The 23,515-nt window shown below is 35.5% G+C and overlaps 6 protein-coding genes across 7 annotated transcripts in view; 1 reads left to right on the top strand and 5 right to left on the bottom strand.

The window, feature by feature from the left end:
* The first annotated feature begins 4,200 nt into the window (after positions 1 to 4,200).
* Positions 4,201 to 9,701, top strand: LOC108216996 (phospholipase D beta 1). The gene is made up of 10 exons (XM_017389849.2): positions 4,201 to 5,451; positions 6,253 to 6,369; positions 6,720 to 6,914; positions 7,027 to 7,275; positions 7,363 to 7,431; positions 7,504 to 7,651; positions 8,092 to 8,240; positions 8,329 to 8,496; positions 8,598 to 8,795; positions 9,003 to 9,701. The coding sequence occupies exons 1-10, from the start codon at positions 4,201 to 4,203 to the stop codon at positions 9,294 to 9,296; spliced, it is 2,838 nt and encodes a 945-aa protein (XP_017245338.2). The 3' UTR covers positions 9,297 to 9,701.
* A 4,042-nt stretch (positions 9,702 to 13,743) lies between these two features.
* LOC108219457 (tRNA-specific adenosine deaminase TAD1) overlaps positions 13,744 to 23,515 on the bottom strand; it is a 47,045-nt gene continuing 37,273 nt past the window's right edge. For both annotated transcript variants that reach the window (XR_010291282.1, XM_064091819.1), the window contains one exon: positions 13,744 to 13,976. The gene's annotated coding sequence lies outside the window, so the exon portion shown is untranslated. The remainder of the gene's footprint in view (positions 13,977 to 23,515) is intronic.
* On the bottom strand, positions 15,894 to 16,746 carry LOC108216995 (uncharacterized). The gene is made up of 4 exons (XM_064091340.1): positions 16,427 to 16,746; positions 16,222 to 16,343; positions 16,064 to 16,151; positions 15,894 to 15,998 (listed from the first exon to the last, which is right to left on the bottom strand). The coding sequence occupies exons 1-4, from the start codon at positions 16,492 to 16,494 to the stop codon at positions 15,974 to 15,976; spliced, it is 303 nt and encodes a 100-aa protein (XP_063947410.1). The 5' UTR covers positions 16,495 to 16,746; the 3' UTR covers positions 15,894 to 15,973.
* Positions 17,461 to 18,326, bottom strand: LOC135151992 (uncharacterized). Its single transcript, XM_064091296.1, has 4 exons — positions 18,183 to 18,326; positions 17,995 to 18,106; positions 17,733 to 17,930; positions 17,461 to 17,664 (listed from the first exon to the last, which is right to left on the bottom strand). Exons 1-4 carry the CDS (start codon positions 18,254 to 18,256, stop codon positions 17,596 to 17,598), a joined length of 453 nt encoding a protein of 150 aa, XP_063947366.1. The 5' UTR covers positions 18,257 to 18,326; the 3' UTR covers positions 17,461 to 17,595.
* LOC135152239 (uncharacterized) lies at positions 18,394 to 20,431 on the bottom strand. The gene is made up of 8 exons (XM_064092088.1): positions 20,261 to 20,431; positions 20,040 to 20,192; positions 19,464 to 19,625; positions 19,161 to 19,398; positions 18,988 to 19,087; positions 18,786 to 18,907; positions 18,631 to 18,712; positions 18,394 to 18,547 (listed from the first exon to the last, which is right to left on the bottom strand). The coding sequence occupies exons 1-8, from the start codon at positions 20,429 to 20,431 to the stop codon at positions 18,394 to 18,396; spliced, it is 1,182 nt and encodes a 393-aa protein (XP_063948158.1).
* On the bottom strand, positions 19,762 to 22,433 carry LOC135152238 (uncharacterized). The gene is made up of 11 exons (XM_064092087.1): positions 22,410 to 22,433; positions 22,153 to 22,311; positions 21,777 to 22,056; positions 21,604 to 21,700; positions 21,399 to 21,520; positions 21,239 to 21,320; positions 20,767 to 21,146; positions 20,553 to 20,673; positions 20,261 to 20,467; positions 20,040 to 20,192; positions 19,762 to 19,961 (listed from the first exon to the last, which is right to left on the bottom strand). The coding sequence occupies exons 1-7, from the start codon at positions 22,431 to 22,433 to the stop codon at positions 20,846 to 20,848; spliced, it is 1,065 nt and encodes a 354-aa protein (XP_063948157.1). The 3' UTR covers positions 19,762 to 19,961; positions 20,040 to 20,192; positions 20,261 to 20,467; positions 20,553 to 20,673; positions 20,767 to 20,845.

The raw sequence follows: 23,515 nt of genomic DNA, 5'->3' as shown, positions 1-23,515 counted from the left end.
ATGGCATCTGGCATCTCTGTCCCTAGACCTCCTACACTTGATGCTAACAAAAAGGGGGAGAAAGAGCCCTTGCCTTCTCCTGCAGAGTTGGTAAGAAGAATTCCACCTCCTTTCTACACTGAGAATGAAAAAAAAAAAACTTGCAGCTCTGGACTCTATTGAGCAGAGGTTGGATCAGATAGGATGGCTAATTGTAAATATCTAATGCCATGTAATTTTGTCTAAGTGAAGGATATTCAACTGATAAGTTGTAACTATTCAACTGATGAAGACTGGATCATGTTTCAACTGATGAAAACCAAGCATTCAACTGATGAAGACAAAGTGTTCAACTAATGAAGCTAAAAGTATTCAACTGATGAGACTGGAACAGGACTCAACTGATGAAGTCTGTAATTCGTTCAACTGATGAAGCCACTTTCAAAAGATGAAGGATATAGCAGTTGAAAGTGACTAGAGCTTAATTCTCACAAGTCACATGGATCGAATTACACCAAAATGGACATGGAAGCCTGATTAGGACAATAAAAGAACCAGAAACATTCTTATCTCATGCAATGCAATCTGGATCAAATCAAGATGATGGTCAAAGACAAAGACACCACAGAAAGCTTGCATAAGACATAGATGTGCAGCATAGTTTAGATTAGAGTGCATAATTTGTATTCTAGTTAAAAAGCCTTGTAAAACTTGGAGTATATAACCAAGTTAGTAGCATCAGTTAGATTTGTTCGAATACTTGAGAGAAAATTTGAGAGTTAGAAAATGTTCAAGTGATGAACCTGCAGCTGTGCGAATTGTAATCAGTCCACAGATTCTTCTATATAAAATCTCACAGGTGGATCATTCAATCCACCCTTATTTTTAATACTTGGTGTTTTTCTGATTTATTGTTTTAAGTGTTCTTGTTCTTGAATCTTTTAATTTGTAAAAGATTATATTCAACCCCCTTCTACAATCTTTCTTATAGTTAGTGTAAAATAACAAAGCCCTTCAATAAAATTCTATGATACATCTTCCCACACCTGACCAGGAATGAGGAGGGGTTGTAATAACCCTCCTGGAAAATTTTGTACCATATTTCACTGTTTGACAAGTATCACAAGCAGTTACATATTTGCTGAGTTTTTTTTAGGCCATGCCATAAGTCACAAGTTCAGGCTGGATAGTAAATATTACATTCGATATGAAGGGTTAAAGCCACAAGTTCAAGCATGTCACTTGCAGACTACTCAGGAATCTCCATTTACTGAACCTTTGTTATCAAGAACAAAGTTATCTCCATCGGAAGTAATTTCGGTGAAGTATTCGGAGATATGGTGGAAGAATGGATAAGGGATATTGGACTAAAAGTTCATAATAAGTCACATGCAAATAAGTACTTCAAGGATGGAATGATACAAAATGTTAGCTTGAGAGATGAAAGTCTATCTAGCTACAACCCTATTGTGATGAAGTATTTTGAAGGGCGACTGAGGATGAAGTGCACACACACGAGATGAACTATATCTCACTAGACCAATTAAAGATGAAGTTGTTGCTATTTCTTTCAACTTTACCCAAGTTATTTTATGGAGGAAAAAGAAAGGAGATGCTTGCACTCTAACTTTTGAGAAAATTAGAAACCTATTATCTAAAGACATACTCAACCCAATTAGGAGAGTCAAAGTCTTATGTATTAAAGAAGATAAAAAGGTACTTAAACCTTCATTGAAACTTCTGAAACTAAAAAAAAAACTATTGACATTATATTTGATACTTCGAGAATTCGCTTTCATCCTGTTAGTTCCGGAAACGATTGTAAGAGGGGGGTTGAATACAATCGTCACAAAATAATCGCGGTGGAATGATCTGATTAGCGTTTAACTTGATAATCAGATTTTAATTAATTGATATAACAATGTGCAAGTCGTTACATATTTAATAAGGTTCAGTTTTAATGTCCACTAGTTCGTAGAATAAATTCGACAGGAAGTATTCTAGCTTAGTGGTTAAAACAACCGAGTGATCAAAGCACAAAAAACTGTGGATATAACAATAACAAGTTACAAACAACTTGAAAGCTTTTACAATGCTTGAACAAGAACAAATGAAGAAAGTGAAGGCCTATTTATAGGCAACACATTGAACTAGTATGTTATGACAATCAAAAGACTAGGTATGACAATCACAAGAATAAGTATGACAATCACAAGAAGGGTATGACATTTGAACCTATTGTCATAACCAAATCAAAGGAAGGAACGACATACGCAGCCATTGTCATACTGAACAACTCGGTATAACAAATTCAGGACTTGGTCACCAAGCTAAGCTAGGTATGACAATTGCTTAATTGTCATACAAGAGCAAACGGTATGACATAGCAATATCATAGCAGGAGATCACGGTATGACATAGGAATGTCATGGCAGGGGGCCACGGTATGACATAGGAATGTCATGGAAGTTGATTTACACACACAGAGCTCGGTATGACATTTTAAAGAAATGTCATGCTGAGTTCTAAATGCACAAAATCAAATTTTTAATTAAATATTTATTCAATAATTATTCACTTAATTATATAAATTCATAAATTAATTTAATTTGAAGGTGAATCAATTTAATAAATAAATTATACAACTAATTAATTATTTTGAAAAGTGAAATAATTAAATAAATAACTATGAAATTTCTTTTCCTTCAGCAGGGTCTTCAGACTTCCTTTAAACGATGTAGATCTTTGTCTTCATTGAACGACCACCTATAGTTGATGCTGAATAATTAATTTGAGTAGCTGACACACAAATGTGCTGTCTAGTTCATCTGTATCTAGCTGAATCAAATATTCTTTATGAATTAAACAATTGAGATGTGGCTTGTTCGTCGAGTCTTTGTCTTCTAAGTTCTTCTTCATAAGTAAAAACAATATGGAATCTTCTAAATAAATAAAGTATTAAAACTTTATACCTTCTGGACTTCTTGATGTGCTACAAAAGATTATTTGTATACTGAGGCTTGAACATATTAATGAACTTCTTTCAGTGGTGTGCAGCAGCATCCTGAAATTCTTCAGACATATAAAATTTCAATAAATCATTTGACGTTCCTCGTACGGATTCCCGTGAACAGTACTTGCTATTTACTTGAACTTATCGGAGTTGAGTTGTCACATCATTAAATACAAATAGGCTGAACATATGCCTTTCACATCCATCCCGATCATCATAACAATCGAAGGTGTGGACCCTAAATAACCAAATTATAACAAATATAAGATATAATACAAAAAAAATGTGAAATTACACGGATCTCTATGCTCTATTGAGTTGATATTTGATTGTCTGTGATGAAATAGCAAATTGCAAATATGTGCTCTACCGATTTATGACCAAAAATTTTAAATTTAATTACTCATTTTTGGTGAATGATTTTTTTTATTGGGAGAAATTTTAATAGGGATTAGAGAATATAAAATGTACACCTAATTAAAAGGGCTCATGAGTGTGCCATTGAATAAAAAGGGTGAACTTTCCAAAATTAAATGATTTAGAAAGAAAACATAATCAAAATATAGTTTTAAAGCCTTGGGAAATTATAATTTTAATATTACTTGTGATATCTGGTGCTTTCCCTTCAAAATGAGTTATTTTTGGTGCAGTTTGCATGGCATGCGGTATAGCCCTTGACCCAGTGTTGATGCATGTGAGATCACTACCCCTTCACCGGAGATTTGTTCGTCTCCGATAACAAGGTAGCTCTATTTCTCCATTTCCTCCTCAATCTTATCATCCAACTTGATACTCATTCATCTATTCACTTATTTCCCCATCTTGTGAAAAATAAAATTAGTTAACAAGTATCCATGTTTGAAGAAATATTAACCTCGTTGTGATGTAATGCAACTTGTTGAACCTGTTTGATTCTGTTTTATATGGATAATTATAATTACAATTCTCCATTTCCTAATGCTTATAGATACCCTTATCAACAAAATCAACAAAATCAACCACATCAACATCAAAATCACAACCAAAATCAACATCAGCCGTATCATGTGCAGTATTTTCACTATACAGGGAATCCCTATGGCTACAACTATCCTCACCCTTATCAATGCGCTTACAAAACACAGCCAGGTCCTCGAATAACAAACTCGAGTTCACAATCTAGCCCAGTGTTGTACCAGTACCACCAGAGGCCGCAACAGAATTCCTCTATGGTGCCTGATCAGCCAAGCATTCAGCGTCAGAGTTCATTCCAACACGGTCCAACTCGGATATACTATCGCCAGCATTCAAGGCCTTTAGTACCTCCTCCTGAGTGTTCGGATAATGAATCAGTTGGTAGTGGAGAGAGTGGTAATGTTCCTACTTATACTTCTATTTACCCTCCTAATGAGGATAAATTAAGTTACATGCATTCTGCTCCTGTTTCTCCGCGTTCTTCTTCTGCATCGATAGATTGTGATCCCTCACCTACCACTTTCCATGCGCATCATGAATCGGTGGAAATAAAGTCTCATGATACCCATCCATACTTGAAGCATTCGATTTCATATGTTGATCCAAGGACACGAGGCCAGAGTCAACAAATTGTTCAATATACTGCCTCTAAAGGTTCTTTGAAGTTTTTGCTTTTGCATGGTAATCTTGACATATGGATTTATGAGGCAAGGAATCTTCCCAATATGGATCTCTTTCATAAAGCTATAGGAGAGGTGTTGAACAAATTACCAGGAAAACTTGGTACACTCACCAGTGATCCATACGTCTCGATATCCGTGACAACTGCTGTGATTGGAAGAACTTATGTGATTCCTAATAATGAAAATCCTTCATGGATGCAACACTTTTATGTTCCTGTGGCACATCATGCTGCTGAAGTGCACTTTCTGGTTAAGGATAATGATATTCTAGGGTCCCAGCTTATGGGTATAGTATCCATTCCTGTAGAAAAGATTCACTCTGGAGGTAAAGTACAAGGTCATTTTCCAGTCATCAATACAAATGGTAAGCCGTGCAAGCCGGGAGCTCAATTAAGCTTGTCTATTCAGTACACCCCAATGGAAAGGTTAAACTTTGATCATCAAGGAGTAGGTGGTGGTCCTGATTATCAAGGTGTCCCTTCCACGTACTTTCCGCTGAGAAGAGGTGGAATAGTTACTTTATACCAAGATGCTCATGTTTTGGATGATAGCCTTCCAAAGTTGGAGCTTGAGGATGGCATGCCATATGTCCATGGAAAATGTTGGCATGATATATTTCATGCAATTCGCGGGGCTCGATATTTGATTTACATTACTGGATGGTCAGTGTGGCACAAAGTTCAACTAGTTCGTGATTCTTCTGGTACTGAGGATAGCAGCACACTTGGAGAACTTCTCAAGGCCAAATCACAAGAAGGAGTTCGGGTACTACTGCTTTTATGGGATGATCCTACTTCTAGGAACATCATGGGCTACAAGACAGTAAGCTCTCACCTTTAATTGTTGTGTTTCCTCATTTCCCCACTTATGTCATCACTTGCATTTTCTCTGTAATCTATTCTAAACCTTATATACAACTTCTTATTTCAAGATTACTAGCTTAAGATTTTATCAACCATATATATGTCTTCAGACCTTCTAAAAATCATAACAACCCTGTAGTTATTTGAATAGGTACCACATAACGTCGCTAGAGTATATCACTATTTCACTAGATCTTTTTATACTCAGGATGCCACTCCACAGGCCAAAGAATGTAGTCCCCCTTCCACCCATGTTTTTGCCAGGCGCAAGCTATACTTTCCGCACTAAATTGTAGGCCAAGGCCAAACAAAGAGTTTGTTTTCTGAGAGCCAAGTTAGCAACTATAACTTATAGTTCCTAACCATTTTAGGAATCTGTGCAATCAAATTTCAGACATCTCTCAGCTTTCCGTCTAAGATTAAGCGAAAGCCACAATAAATCTTAGTTACACGTTAATTACTTATGTTGTGTTTGGTTAGGGAAAATAAAATGAGCTAAAATAAAAGAGAACATGATAGGTAGAGGGAAGTTTTGAAAGGAAATAAGTTGGTGCAAAATTATTGTGATGAGATTTGACAGGAATCCCAAACTACACTAAGACATTTTGTCTTCAATTGTTTGCATATATGTGCAGATATAATGCTAGGAAGCGTGTCTTTATTTGTTACATTAATATAGATCATAAAACTTGGTCATCATTCCAATTATATATTGATTATAGATTGTATCTTTAGAAATGTTGAACAAGAACCATTTCAGGATGGACTGATGCAAACCCATGATGAAGAAACTCGGAGTTACTTCAAGCACTCTGCAGTGCAAGTCCTACTCTGCCCTCGTGTTGCTGGAAAGCGACATAGTTGGGTTAAAAAGAAGGTATGTTGCATATAACTTTGACATTTTACAATATTTACAAAATCTTTCACGATCATCTGTTTACTTTAGAGCAATACATTATAGTAATATTGTTATCGCAATTGATGAATTGAAGTTATATAGCAACAAAAGCTTAAGAATTTGCGCTGGGTAATGCCTGCGTGAACTTTTTAATTTTTTCAATATGTAAAGTTATATCAACAATTCATGTAGGGAGGACTAACCTTTCTTCATCTTTAAGTGTTTTCTAAAGAAGTTTGCAATTGTCATTTTCTTTTAAGTCTTGTTCAGTTTCCCACGTCAAGAAGATTGCACACTATAATAAAGGTTTTATGTAATTTTGAGATCAGGAAGTGGGAACAATTTATACACACCATCAGAAGACTGTAATAGTTGATACTGATGCTGGAGACAATAAGAGAAAAATTATAGCTTTTCTCGGAGGACTTGATCTATGTGATGGGAGATATGATACTCCACACCACCCTATTTTCAGCACATTACAGACTGTGCATAAGGATGACTATCATAATCCTACCTTTGCGGTAATGCCATTGCTCTCATTTGTCCTTTGCACTCATTATCTTACCCTATTTAATCAACTGATTTTAGCAACCAAGAGAGCCATGGCATGACCTACACTGCAAAATTTCACAGGCAAAGGTTGCTGGGAGTCCAAGAGAGCCATGGCATGACCTGCACTGCAAGATTGATGGCCCAGCAGCCTATGATGTTCTGACCAACTTTGAGGAGCGGTGGCATAGGGCGGGAAAGCCTCATATCATCAAAACCCTGAAGATATCATATGATGATGCTTTACTTCGGTTAGATAGAATGCCTAACATACTGGGGATGTCTGATGCTCCGCATCTTGATGATAGTGATCCTAATGGTTGGCATGTTCAGGTATCTCATCATGAATTTGCTGTAAAAATTTAATGCATGCAACTAATCTGAATATGCATAATTGTAACATTTTACTTATTCTTTCAGATTTTTCGTTCAATCGACTCTAGTTCTGTTAAGGGATTCCCTAAAGACCCAAAAGAAGCCACGTACAAGGTATACAGAAACAAGTTACTTGGTCTATTTTCATGTTCCTTCTGGAATTTAATTAGTAACTTGTCTCAACAGAACTTGGTTTGTGGGAAGAATGTTCTTATTGATATGAGCATACATTCAGCGTATGTAAAGGCCATCCGTGCTGCCCAGCATTTTATCTATATTGAGAATCAGTACTTTATCGGCTCCTCATTTAATTGGACCTCTTACAAAGAGCTTGGTGAGCTGTTAAATTTTCACAAGTATAACTAGCATATATATTAATTTATCAAAGTAGTTTTTAAGTTTTGTTTTGTTTCAAGTGAACAAAAGCTTCTTTGCATACTTAGGCTTCACACTTTTTCATTAGCCTGATGATAGAAAACATAAGAAAACAAAGAGTTGAATATCAAAGTCGTCACTGAAGTGGATGTAATATATTACTTTCATCACCGATAACATTCAATAAAACTGTGTATACTTGTTTGATATTTATAATGATTTTAGTGATTCAAATGATACCCTGTTAAGACAGTGAGTAAAGTGACCACTCTGATATTTAATCATGAAAACAAATGAGTTAAATGTCTGATAGTTGTGTGAGTTCTTCTGTTTCTCACTTGAGTTGATGGTAAAAAAACATTGCACTAATCTAAAGGGGTGTATATTGTATATCTTTAGGTGCTAACAATTTGATTCCAATGGAGATTGCACTTAAAGTAGCGAACAAAATCAGAGCACATGAAAGGTTTGCAGTATACATTGTTATCCCAATGTGGCCAGAGGGGAATCCGACTAGCGCTCCCACTCAAGCAATATTGTTTTGGCAGGTACTTTGAGTGCTACAAGTCATGTTTAGTCCAAGAATAATACGTTGATGTAAATTATGACTTGATAATTCCTTTCTTGATATTACAGCACAAAACAATGCAAATGATGTATGAGACAATATACAAGGCTTTAGTGGAAGTCGGACTTGAAGATGCATTTTCACCACAAGATTACTTGAACTTCTACTGTCTAGGGAACAGGGAGGAATTCAGCGACGACGAATCAGCTGAGGGTCTTGGTGCTGGAACACCTCAGGTTCAAACTTCAGTTTTGTTCTGCTTCTCGAGATCTTTTCTGAACTATTATACAAGCATATATAAGCTAAATGCAAATTACACTTCTGTGAACTAATTTAGGGACTTTGTCGGAAGAGCAGAAGATTCATGATATATGTCCATTCAAAAGGCATGATAGTAGACGATGAGTACATTATTATGGGGTCTGCGAATATCAATCAACGTTCCTTAGAAGGCACTAGAGACACAGAGATTGCCATGGGAGCCTATCAACCATATCATACATGGGCAACAAGAACGTCTGGCCCCAGAGGACAGGTAAACACTAGATCTGATGTGATATTCTTGTTATTAATGTAAAACGGGCTCATTAACAATGAGCCAGACAGCTAATGAGTATCTGACTAAAACGTAAAACGGGCTCATTAACAATGAACCAGACAGCTAATCAGTATCTGACTAAAACGTAAAACGGGCTCATTAACAATGAACCAGACAGCTTCTGACTACGTTTGATATATGTAGATACACGGATACAGAATGTCATTGTGGGTAGAGCATCTGGGAGTGATGGAGGAGTGCTTTACGAGACCAGAATCTCTGGAATGCGCGAGAAGGGTGAGATTGATGGGGGAGTTGAACTGGAAGATATTTTCAGCAGATGAAGTAATAAGTATGAGGGGACATCTGATCAAGTATCCTGTTCAAGTAGAAAGAAAAGGGAAGGTCAAACCTCTGCATGGATGCGAGAGTTTTTTAGATGTAGGCGGGCGTATAGTGGGATCATTTATGGGCATTCAAGAAAACCTTACCATTTAATCACTAAATGCGCAGAATTCAGGATTTCTTTTCTTTTCTTCGTTTTGCCATATGCTAATGTCAGAGCTTACAACCTTCATATATATAGTGGGTGTTTGGCTGGGGCTTTTAAGCCCCGCTTCTGGAGTTTTAAGTTAGAAGCACTTTTTCGTACCGTTTGTGTAAAAAGTCGAGAAGCACTTATAAAAAGCTAGGATTCCTAGCTTTTGTTTCACGACTTCTACTTTTTTCCCAAACACTTTAATCACTTATAAGTCTTAACTAACTTCTAACTTATACTTCAATTTTTTATTTTAAGTAAGAAGCACTTATTTTAAGCTCACCCAAACGGCCCCATAGTGTCCTGTTGATTACAATATCCACCTGCTCAAAGCTCAACATAACATATGACTACTATACGACCCTCTTACAATATGTGTTTGCAACCTAATTAATTACACGCAAGTAGATATGATAAAAGGTCCTGAATTCACCAAAGGTTAAAGGACAAAATTATCACCTTTAGCCGATTTTATTCATGTAAATATCAGTTTGCATGTGAATGATCATAAATATCATCCTAATATATATTCTTAACTAGGATTTACAGGCTATGCATTCTCATAATGGGTAACAAAATAAATAATTTTTTTAACTTTTTCTCCTAAAAAACCTGTTACACATTCTAGGATTGGATATTACGTGTTACCGGTTGTGAGAATGGCTTGAAAATATTTTATATTATGCATTTCTGGACATTAAGTATTCCTATTCTGAGAATGAGTAACTAATCGAATAATTTTTATTTTTTTTATCTTATACAACATGCACGTATATCACCGTCAAACACCAACACGATTATCAACATCGTCAACTTATCATCAATTATCCCCTTATTAATTAGACTATAAATATTAATATACGTGATAATCCATTCTTAAAAGAGGTAAAAGATTGGTAATTTTTGTCATAATTTTGAAAAGTGGTATTATTGTATAAATATGTAAAAGTTCATTTTTCCAAAATAAATTTAGTTGAACCTGAACCGAATCGAGTTTAAAATATTAAATAAAGTGAAAAATTGACAAAAATATCATTTTTTGTATATAGTTGTACGAAAATACTCATTTTTTAATTATTGATCAGAAATACCATCCTATTACTTTTTTCGAGAATTGGTAATTCGATTTATCAACATTTGATGTATATAATTTCTCGACGAGAGAAAATTGATGACGATGTGGTGACATTAATGATTAGTGATTTTGAATAAACGATGTTATATGTGCAGAGGAGGGTGTCGTGTTGTTTATTATATGAATCTTAGAATAATAAAACACTAAATTTTAAGAGGGTTACCAATTTTGACAACATGTATCGGCATTTTCAATGTATATAACTATCAGAATGCCTTTCGGTCTTTCTAAAAATGAAAAAAAAATACTCCCTCCGTCCCTTTTTACATGTTCATTTTGACTTTTGACTAGTCAAATTGACTAGACTTTGACTGAACTTTACATGTATCAGATAATTGAGAAAAATAATAAAAATTATATCATTAGAAAGTATATTTAGTCTATTTTAATATGCAATTTTCAGATTTTAGAAATAATGAGTAGATAATTTGTAATGTGTAGTCAAAAATTGGTCAATTTGACCTTTTGAAAAGCAAAATGAACCTGTAAAAAGGGACGGAGGGAGTAATATACATGTTATACTCATTTCAAGGATGTGAATCTTGATATACTCATTTTAAAAACGCGTATCGGAGTGTTATTCTTGACCATCTACATAGAAAATGGTATTCTTGACCGTCTGACAAAAAAGGTTAAAAAAAGATATTTTTGTCATTTGCTCACATTAAAAAATAGAAAGCAGTTTCCTAATCATTATTTATAACAACAAAAGTTACCGGTTAATACATAATTAATCACTATTTCGTAAAATAAATCATTGATTTTTATTTGTCATATTTATGAAAATCTATCGATAATACTTATCTATACTCAATTACTCCCTCTGTTATGAATTAACAGTCGTTTAAGGTTTTTACACAATTCTTAAGAAAAAACAACTTTTCATGTGGGACTACAATTAATGCTGAATAAATTCTCTTTCATACCCCTGTGTGGTTACTTGAATTAATGTGAAATTAAAGCATTGAATAGGGTCAATACAGGAAGTGGAAGCAGTGTTTGGTATTGAAAAATGAGAACGACTGTTATTAAATGACAACTTAAGTTTTCTAAAACGTCCATTAAATCCAAACAGAGGGAGTATAATTTTACGATTTCCATAATGCTAGCAAGTGATGATAATAACTGTGTGGTGGTGAAAGATAATTATTAACTATGATGAATCATAAATAAGGGTGAGAAGCGACAATGACTAGCAATAACTGTAGACGGTAGTGATCGATCTTGACAAATTTTAATAACCGTATGGGGTGAAGATACAGTGATATATGTTTTTTTATATATGTTTTTATATTTGATTAATATATCATATATAATATAATGATTTTTGATATATAAATGAGTAGTTTATGCGGTTAAAAAATAAGATAAAAAGTTAGTCCGAAACTAGTTTTTTAGAATAATTTGAATTTTAGATGGCCGATGTCGAGTCAATGTGTTAGAATATGATCCTGATGAGCCCTCCTCTTAACACCTTAAGCTTTTAGCAGAACTGGCCACTTAACATAGTATCAGATTTTTTTTTTTTGAAACTAAGGAACTTCTTCATTCAATAAGGAAAATCATTCTTCAAAGTCTCCAATAATTGAGAAGGAGGAGACGTAAAAACATGAAAGCAATTGATTGAACAAGGAATTCTAGCTAGACTATGAGCTACCTTGTTAGCTTGCTTACGAATATGAGTAACCACAAATCCAAGAGCAGACTGAAGCAGCAATTTGCATTGTTCGACCACATGACCAACCTCAAGCAAATAGGACTTGTTGCCCTGCAGAGCTCTAACTGTGAGCAGAGAATCAGATTCTATTATAACACAATCATCGCCTCTCTGTATAGCCCAGGATAGGGCCTCCTTCACTCCAATACTTTCGGCTTCCATGACCGTAGCAGGACATGGTAACGCTATTACTTTGGCCTCGACAAACATGCCATTTTGATCTCTCATAACCATTCCTACCGAAAAAGTATCTGCCTCCGGAAAAATCGAAGCATCAACGTTGATCTTAAGCAAACCTGACGGGGGGGCGCTCCATTTTCGCTCCCTTGTTACATCTGACTGGAAAGTCTCTGTACCAGCAGGTTTCACTTTCGTTCTAGCCTTTCTCCATTCATTAACATTTTTGAAACTTAGCTCCATGGTTATCTCTGCAGTAACCGACTTGTCCTCCCAAACCTTCTTGTTGCGCCAGAACCAAATACCCCACAGAACAGTTGTCAGCTTTACACTCTCCGCCTGGTTCGATGTATCTAGCTTACTAAGTAGCCATTCTGGGGCTGAGTACACTTGAGACATGTCAAGAGAAAAACCTACAGCCTGCCAACAACTCTTTGCAAAAGGACAGTCAAAAAACACGTGGAGCAGGTGCTCTACGTCGATGCTGCACATTGGACATTGAATAGTGACAAGAACACCTTTACTTTTAAGGCGATGTCTTGCTGGAATATTATTCCTACAGAACCGCCATAAAAACACTTTCAACTTATGAGGCACTGTGAGTCTCCAAAGTTTATTCCAGCCCCCAGATCGAGTACATAAAGAGTTACAAACATGCCGATTATACCAAAAATGGTATCCAGTCTTCACATTATATATTCCATCAGTAGACATGGACCAAACTATTCTATCTTCAACAGAATGTTGCGGCACAGAGGTTGCCAGAATAGCTTTTGCATCAGCAATATTGAACTGCTCAAATACTTTATCTGAGTGCCATAATTTAGTACCTGGGTAAAAAAGAGAGGAAACAATTTCATTCCTACCTTCATAGCGCAAGTGATTCTCGACTCTGAAATCAATCTTTTTTGCTAACCAAGGATCCTTCGTTGCTTTGATACTATGACCGTCGCCAACTACCCATCTGAAGCCCTTACATAAAATTTCTTTAGCTTGCCACAAACCTTGCCAAATAAAACTGGAGCCTTGTCTCTGTGCAGCATTCAGAATATGGACCTCTGGGAAGTACCTCGCTTTTAAGATGCGAGAAACTAGCATATCAGGTAGGGGTGGCAATTTCGGGTAATGGGTCGGGTTCGTGCCGGGTTGAACCTACCTGGTTTTTTTTTAACTCAACCCGAACACGACTCGACCCGAATCGGGTACAAAAAATAAGACACGAACCCGACCTGTTGTGGGTTAAATTTACCCGAACCCGACCTGTTTTGACACGAGTAAAAAATGGGTCTTGTCTGACCCGAAACGACCCGACACGAACAGACACGAACCCGACCCAATAGCACCTTAAAAATCAAAAATTGTATATAAACAGCAGGGCTTGGAAATTAAATTGCATTCTTGCAAGAAATTTGTTACACAATAGTACTGGATAATTAAAGTGGTACAAAGTCACATTGCTTAATAAACAAATTTGATGATCAGTACTGAATAGTCAAAGTGTTACAAAGTTTAATTGCTTAAGATATAAAATTTGATCCGTTTCCATCTTGAGAGGCAAAATAAAAGAGCTGGCCATTTCTTCCACGTCCCTGCTACTCTGGCGCTCTACAACTGAAATCACACAATATAAATACTAGTATTTAAGCCCGCGCTGCTGGGCATCGACAAAATAAATATGTTTGTAATTGATAAAATTCTTAGTTTCTGCAATAATACTGCCAAGAGAGATATTGTGCCATATCCGATAAACACTTAAACTTGAAAATGATGAGTACATTTAAACCAAACGTAGCATGGTAAAGTCCCAAGTGTTAATACTTGAATATAGATTGCAAATGACATAAGAGTTACAGAGCTCTTCATACAGAGTTCTTAAAACAGATTTATAAAAACCTACGGCACCATTATTGTAAAGCATAATGTAACGTAACTGTAATTACGATAACTCAACACAACAAAAGACAGGAAACAATACGTAAGTATTATACAGGAATCTACAGGTTGGAGATTCGATACGAACAGACAAAGACAATCAAGATATCTGAGACGAGCATCTGTCCACTGAAAGAAGTTCATTAATATGTTCAAGCCTCAGTGAAGAATAAAGTTCAATGTGTCTGTTATCAAGATTGCCTGAAAAACAAGTATCAAAGACCAGAAGATTTCAGTATATTTAATTTGATTATTTATAATCAAATTTATCGAAGCAACATCTAACCCGGAATGACTGATCAAGTATGTTATCAAGCAAAGGATTCAAAGAATCATTTCAGTTCGAGTCGTTCGTGAACCAGACCAGTGCACAGGACGTCAGGACATACGAAAGTATTCAGTGGATTCGATCAACGGATTAATTGATCAAGTCAATCGAGCTGCTCCTGTATTCATTGCCAAAGGGACTTATTAATTAGATATATATATATATATATTAATTGTGAATTATTTGAATTTGAATAATTCAAGTAATTAATTAAAGACAATTAATTATATATATATGTATATTTAATTAGTATGCAAAATGGAAAGACATGAGAAATTGTCTAAGTACCAAGTTCATTACAGGAGGATATAAGTGCACTTGGAGCGCAAACTTTGACCAGTCAAAGTTTGCGACTCCAAGGTTTACTCACAGCATTTCTAATTATATTCTCTAAGTCATGGCTGTGTACAAAGCAGTGGCGCAAGGTTTGACCTCAAGTCAAAGCGCCAACTTTGACTTGAGTCAACCTCTTCTAAAACTGGCTAAGGCAACTCACTGTAGTTCAGTGGTGCCCAAGTGAGGCGCAACCTTTGACTCACAGTCAAAGTTTGCGCCACAATTCTCCAACCAAGTTCAAGCGCAACTTCAGTAAAATCTTCTAAGGCATATACATAGAAGCACTGTTGAGCGCAATCTTTGACCAGGAGGCGCCAAGTTTGACTATCACAATTGAAGGCACTGAAATATACATATATGTATATATGGAGCGCAACTTAGCTATACATATATTCATATATATATATGTATATGAAAGTGGCGCCAATCTCATGTGCTTTGGAGTTAGTTTTATTTTTATAAAACGAATCCGTCCAGGACGAACTCAAGTCGTCCAGGACGAACTCGTTAACCATGGTTAGATTTTGTAAAGTCTATAAATAGGGCTTTGTGTTTTCATTTGAAAACAACTACACACTTTGTAAGTGCACACACTATACACGTTCTCGAGAGTTAAATTAGAAGATCGTATTTATCGAGAGTTTGTAATAGAGTGATTGTAGTCTCTGCAGCCGACACTTGTGTTGGAATTTGTAGCACCCGAGGATTATTTCTAATACAAGAATATTCCCCGACTTGCTGGAGTTATTTATTTACGATTGATTTAACATGGACTGAAACAAAGATTATCCGCAATTAAATTAAATCGAAGAAAATTGGTACGACGTATTCAACCCCCCCCTTCTACGTCTGATTGGACCTAACAATTATCTTAAGAATAATACAAAGTTTTTAATCTGGCTTGCAAACCATACATGACATAAGATAAGTAAGACGATTGAATAATTGGAATAGCATGATGGAATGATGGAGGTAGTAGAATCCTCTTGTAGGTGTCTTTCATTTCCGAACATCAATGGAGACGCCAATTTGCCAATCTGTACCATTCAATCGGTTCACACTTATTTACAAAAACATGCATTACATAGGAGAATTTACTAACCTCAATGCATCTCTCAGATCCTCCACAGCTTCATGATGAAGATTTATGAAAAACCTAGTCGCAGGATAGTTTGTCAACTTCACCTCACCTAAAACATTTAGTTGACAATGTGTTTATAAAGATAGTAATAAACAGGAATGTATTTTTTTGAGGACTACCTTGGATCATGCGAGCTTTAACACTGGAGATGATAAGGATTACTGGATGCTGGCCAGCATTGTGGAGTTCCTGATCAAAAGATTGCGCCATTTCATCATAGAATATTACTTGCGCAGGACTGCTGTTAAGAGATATATACAAATATTCAGTGGGTCAACATGAAATAGTTCTATTAAAGCATAGATTTAAAAGTTTAACACAAACTTCATATCGTTGATGGTAAACTGAATGCTGTTTTTGAGCTGGTTATATTTGTTCCTGTAGGAAGTCATAGGCTGTACTTGTTGTAGAACGCCAACAACATCTACATAACAGAATAGGCAGTTACAAAAAACTACACTGGCTTTAAGGAACTCTTGTAGTAAACCAAAAGAACTGACCGATTAGAAAGTTGCTTTCCCTTGCAGCATCGATTATAGCTGATAAGTTAGTGAACTGAAACACATGACGCTGGATATAATCCACATCTTCAGCTACAAAGATGTTAGTCATATGATACAATTGGATGAAGAAATCATTTTCAAAGCATCTTTCAGTTTGCATGGCACCATATTGCCTAACAACAAAGTTATGCACATTATAGGTTTCTCCCTCCGTAATCAAACCCTGAAGTTGATTCATGTTTGCAGCAGCAATCCAGGCACGGATACGGCCTCCCTATTAGTGCAGAAATACCATTAGTAATCTAATAAACCCTAAGAATGAATAGTTGGTAGCTAAAGAATTGGTTTCACTTACCAATTCATCGACGAAAATACAGTTTATACCAACTGTATCTCCCTGCTGAGTAATGGCCTGCCAAATCCTCGTTACTCGGACTTTAAGCCTCCAAGCGGTTGTTATTTGAGGCCGTAGATTTGATATCATCTGGTATGGGATCTCAGCCATGTTTGTGTGAATATTTTCTTTGAAGCGGAGCTGGATTTAAAGGCACAGGTGATTGCACTTCTTTCCAAGTTTCACTTGTCCTCACAGTATTTTTGTTGGCTGGTAGCTATTATTGAAAGGAATCTTGTTACTTTACCTCAGGATTCCTGTTCATATATGCAGTCCAGTATGAGTGCCCTGCAAAGCCTATGCTACAAATTTAGCTTTTTCTATGGCACCTGCAGAATTCTATTAGAGTTTTTTGGCATATATATTTGGTGCTTTTCAACAGTCGAATGTGCACAATAAGAATCCCAAAAGATTTTTCACTTGATAATTTCTGAATAATAAAATTTCAGAAGGGTACAACTCCTTATACAGCAAGGTTAATTGTTCTTTGATGCTAACAGTAGGCCAAAAGTAATCAGTCTTTTGCATTAGGGGAAATTTACAGTTTGTGAAAATTGCAACTTTGCAGAGCAGCAGCATACAGCAGTGTGCATTTGTTAAACTGTTAAGCTGGAGTTTAAGTCCACAGTTGAGATTCCTTGATCATTGTCAGTTGATTCGGCTGCCTGTTATTATAAAAGTATGTTTATCGTCCATACTAATTGACAGGATGTTGAGTTGTATAAAAATATACCTGTGATGTTGGTGCACGACTACTGGAAGCACCTTCGTCTGCCTCTGCTGGAAGCTTGACAAAACCTCTGCAGATGTTAGTAGCCCAGTAATACTTGAACTTGTTCAAAACGTTTGCCTCCCTAATCTGGATCACTATACTGTATTCCTTATCTGTAATACCAAGCACACATCCCGGAAAGGCTTGCACACTGAAAATCTGGTGTGAAGAACTCTTAGTTTGATTTCTACAGTCAATTGAATACGTAAAAGATGACAAATACCTGATCAGCAAAATCAGAAGCTCTTCTCCCAGTTATTGCACGCACTTCTCTGTCTCGTAACACTACTGGCATCTGGCCGGTTTGGTCCTCAGCAACAACATGAATTTTAAACCTACATGCAAATGGTGGGTGACTATCATAAGGTACTGAACATATAATTGAGAAAATTTGTTAATGGAAGCACTAACTTTTTCTGGGGATACGGAACGTATCTGTTGCAAGCTTCACATATTGGACATGGATTTCCAACTGTGACCTCCATGTCACAACTTGTGCAAGCATTGTAAAACCAGCTAAAAGTTTCATCAATCTTAGTAATCTTCACATGTGCCATGAAAAATCCCTGAATAGATCATTTATATTATAAAGTTTAAATAGGAAAGATACTACACTCATGGTTTAAAGGTAATAGACAAAAGCTTCTAACTGGCTGAATTTAATAACCTCAATGTCATCTTTTCCCAGGTTTTCAAGTTCTTTAACTGTTGCCATAGCCATTGACTTGACTTTTGGTTTTCCTAAAGCCTTCTTGGCAAATTCAGGGTTTGTCAACCTAAACAAATGAGTTGTATGTGTTAGGTGGACATAAAGAGCAGCCAGTTATATGGAGATACAAAAGTTTAGAGTTTCACTTACAATTTCCTTAGTGTCACTACACTATGGTGCTTGTAGTTGAGATATACAGTTGTCGCTGTGTTGTTTGATATGTCTATCTCACCTGTAAGTCGATGTAAAATTACAGAAACCATATAAGGAGTGTTAATGATCATCATAGATAGTATAGTGTTTACCATTCCATTTCCCAACCCTGCATCCTGAAATGATGATAATAACTGGCTTTTCCAAACCACTTTTCATCAGCTTATCAAAGTTTTGGCCGAAATTATCCCAGAAAGTAACACTTATGTTTGAACTACAAATAAACAAAGAGATCAAAACAGGGCAACTGGGTAGGAGGAGTATAAAATTAGAATACACAGAAAAAAAATTTACTTTCCGTCGGTTATATAAAATTTTGCCTGCCTTTGACTCTGTCCATGTCTGTTTGTTAAATCTCTTATATTGTCATAGTCCTTAATGATTCCCACCACATCTGCATACCACAAAATGAGCTTGCATCAGATATCTTATTTTAAACACAACAGTCTCAAGAAATGTTAAATCACCTGCTAGGTAAGTAGTTTGTTTAGACAGTTCCTCCAGCTGGCTGTGATCGTAGAAGTCGAAAGCATTTGCTGGTATTGTGACACCATCATCTGCAAGCTGCTGGCAAATTGTGTCTTGATTAAACACCAGCTGAGTAGCATTCCTTAACACTCTGAACTTTTCAGTTTGCTTGTAAATTTGGACATCAAAGTTCTTAATACTGTACACTCTTCCAACAAACCGTATAAATTGAAATTCCTTACAATATCAGTGTCACAAAAAGTTTTCAGTTTCAGATACCATAAACATCATATCAAAAATACCTTCTGGTCTATGACAATGACATTGAAACTCTTGAATTCCTCTCCTGATTTTGTAGCTCCTCTCCATAAACGGATGACTCGGACCTTAATTTTGTACTGATCAACTCCAGGTTTTAACTTCTCAACTGCAGTATAGTGATTGCTTGCCATTGTTTTAACTTGCTGTGGTAAAATAAAGACTGCATGTGTGCTTATATACATCAGTTAATTCCTTGTTTGAATTAATTGTTTACACCTAACAGAATATGCATTTATGTGACAAACAGAACAGTAGTGCCAATAGAAGCATATAGTTCAAACATAACCCTGTAGTTGTGACAGCAACAAAAATATGTTCACAATAGTACAGACCTTAATAGTTAAAAATAAAAAGTACAGATAGTAACCAAATTAGTTTGTTCTAGTACATGAGCTGAACTGAAATAAACACAAAAGATGATGACCATCATTGAACTTGTTGGATGGCAACATTGATGACCGAGATTCTCATTTAGAAATCTGAAACAAAACAGAAGATTTGTTGTTGTTTTTTTTTGCATTGAAAAAAATCATTACTAAATGGCCAGCTAGGCATACCTTCTCCACTTTAATTTTCTTCACCAGAGGAGAAACGGATGCATCAGTAGGATTGAAAGCCAAAGATTCGGAAATATTTCGTGGTCTCGTTTTCATGTTGGTTGACTTCTCAGTGTTTGGAGTTTCATTTGCATTTTGCTCCGTCCCAGATTCCTAAAAAAACACGTCTCATATTACAATATTTAGTTTTAAATTTGACAATACTATAATTAGTGACATACATTGACCAAGGAAATATCTCCGATTTCAACCACAGTTGCACTATTCGGATCAAAGCTGTCCCCTTTTTCCTGTGCCTGCAGAATTTCCTTTGCATGGAAAACAGTCGAACCTTTTTCAACATTTTCCAGGTTGATAGAAAGGTTGATGGTATATTTCTGCTTGAGGAACATGTTCAGAATTTCTGGAAATTTTTCCTCCTCGGCTTCCTATGTACAACACTTTCAAGTTAATAATAATAAAACAGGGGGACATTATTTACCAAATAATTAGAGCAATGGAAGAATTACGAACATCACTACAATCAGCATGTAGGTCAATCACTGTTTTATCAATCAGTTTTGTAATCTCGTGATCTGGGAAGATAATTGCAACCGAACCACTTTCGTCTGAGCATAGAGTGCACAACCGGAACCTAACAAATGTTGATTTTAGACATGTATTAGTAAAAGGAACATCATAAATTCATTTTGTAGCAGTTGGTAAGATTTATGTGCAAAAGGTAGACCTCTTATCTGGGTATGGGATTATTCGACCACAACCATTAGGACGTGAACATATGAATTTTCCATGCTCAAGTTCCAGTTCTAAGTCACAGCCTGTACACTTCCTGAAGTACCAATTTTTGTTATCAGTAATCCTTTTGACCGTGACTTCACAAAAGATGCTATCCTGTAAAAACAACACTGCATTTGTAAATACGGCTTAAATAGTTTTTTTCCATTTATATAAAAAAAATTAAAGAAAGACAACCTCTCGAAATCTTTAGGCAAGGATTTTATATCCTTAACTTTGAATATTTTCCTTGGCATTTCAACAACGACCTCCTCCTCCTCTGGTATCTCAACCATCTCAACCACAACAGGTTCATTTTTTTTCTCAGAAATACTATAATGCATTGAAATGTGTTATACTTTTGGAAAAAGAATATATTCTATATTTATTTAAATAAAATACATAACTATAAATCAAGTTACCACCTTCTTTTCAACTCATTTATGCAATAGTGTTTAGGATTGATATAAACTCTTGTGGCAGGGTAGTTGGACAAATGTGGCAGACCTGTGCATTTGAATAATATCAAGTATGGTGAACTGCATTAAGGAGCTGAAATAGTACTTATTCCAATTTAGACAGAACCTTCATAGCGACCAACTTTCGCACAGGATATTATAACATAAAGATTCCTGCGGTCCGCGTTGCCAAAATCCTTCTCCGCTAATTCTCCAAACTGATCAAAAAAGGTTACGTGCACAGTAGAGCTGTAACAGTAGAAGAACATTCAGTTGATCTTCGAATTAGCAATGAGCTGCCTAGTAGTCATTACTGTTTAAATTATTTTTACCTTCCATTGGAGATTTGAAACTTGAAGAGAGTTTTTTCTTCATCATTTTTTTTGATTTTGATTAGGTCTTGCACATTTATCACCTTGCCAGCCATATCTGCTAAGAAAAGGCTTTGTTACTAAATAAGGTTGACATATTTTTGTGTGAATATGTGACTCGGAAAATGTATTACCAATTAAAAACCGATTGTCGTCTGCAAGCTTTTCAATTGCATCATAATGGAATAAGTCAAAAGCATACAACTCAATTGGTAGTCCAACATCTGTGGCTTTCTTGAAGAGTGTGTGAGGAGTAAAAAAAATATGTTTTTTGCTGCGTACAGCTCTGTATTTCTCATCTCCCAAATAATCTTTTACTTTAAAATTGGAGATAACATAAATTTCTCCTTCTTTTATCTCCTTCAGCAAGTCACCACAGTATTTGGAATTGGCAAAAGCATGAACTCTACCATTCTATATTCACAAAGCAAGTCAAATTTTTAAAATCAGATACACAAATATTTTCTATATAAAGTATTATGAAATAGGCACATATTTAGAGGACTGTACCGAGTCATCAATTAGTAGCATGTTAACTCCCCAAAATTCCTGTTTCTCTCTGCTCAGGCTCTTCCAGAATGATTGCACTCTTACTCTCAGTTTCCAGTCATAAGTTGTTGTGTCGACAGTGTCTATAGGACTGTAGGGGCTCAAATCATTCATAATAAACTGCAGGTAGGAATATATTTATTACATAACAGATAGGTTTACAGTTACAGAATCATTCAATACACTTAGTTGAACAAAGGGAGTGAATTATAACTTACAGAGGAAGTTGTTTTCTCCGACATGGTCTTCAATTTGAGAGTAGTTGGACTGTGAGGAGAAGTTAAAGTTCAGAGTACTTCGTTTCTCTAAGGCGGCTTCTTCTTAATCGAGTAGTGGAGAGCTTTGCTTGCATCGAGATGAGTGTGTGGTTTGAGATTCAGACACGGATTTTGTCTTAAGGGTTTAGATTGAGTTGCCTAGCTGTAGTCCTTTGTTCACAGTAAAAGAAGACGCGAACTTTACACGCGCCATTTCGAGAAGTTATTGTCTTGCAGAATCAAAATGCAGTGGCCAGTTTCTCGATACATCCGTTAAATCTTTGATATATGAGAATTTTTTATTTGCCGAGGAATACGTAGTAAACGATTTTGCAATACTGTTTAGTAAATTATCTACAAAATAAATATATCATCAGTCCGGTATATATCATTATATTATGAACTGAGGCAAAAATATTATTACAATGAGTTTGGTATAATTGTAAATTGCCACTGTATAGAACAGAAAAATTATAAAGAAGATTATTAATTGATAAGTACTCCCTCCGTTCGAACAGATTCTTTACGTTATTTTTTGGCAAGCTTTTTATAGTATGATGAAGTATACTTACATTTTATATATAAATTTAAAAAAAATGTTGAAAAAAAGATTGATGTCTATACTTTTATTCAGAAAGGATTTTTTTTTAAAAACATAAGTTTGATGTCTAAACTTTTATTTAGAACAACAATAATTTAGAGAAATATTATTGAACTATCTTTTGCAAGAATCTGAAAATGCGTGCAAACAGTGAACGTAAACAACCTGGTGGGACGGAAGGGAAATTTTAGTATTTAAAAATTAAAAAAAGTCAAGAGAGCAACAGATTTTTTTAAATTTAATTAACCTATCATTAAATAAAGTTTTAGCAACTTAAGAAGAAGATTTTTGACACACAATTTTAAGTATATTCACCGGAAAGTTAAAAGAATTACAATTAAGAATTTTCTTTTTCTGATTAATAATATATAATCAAATTTTGTATTCTAGGAAAAAAAAATCGAAACAATAATTATTTTTACAACCAAGTCAAAATACTTAAGAGTAAGTATTAAAATAAAATTTT

This window comes from Daucus carota, chromosome 4 (assembly GCF_001625215.2).
Source record: "Daucus carota subsp. sativus chromosome 4, DH1 v3.0, whole genome shotgun sequence".
NCBI lineage: Eukaryota > Viridiplantae > Streptophyta > Magnoliopsida > Apiales > Apiaceae > Daucus > Daucus carota.
This window is presented reverse-complemented; position numbering and strand designations above follow the sequence as displayed.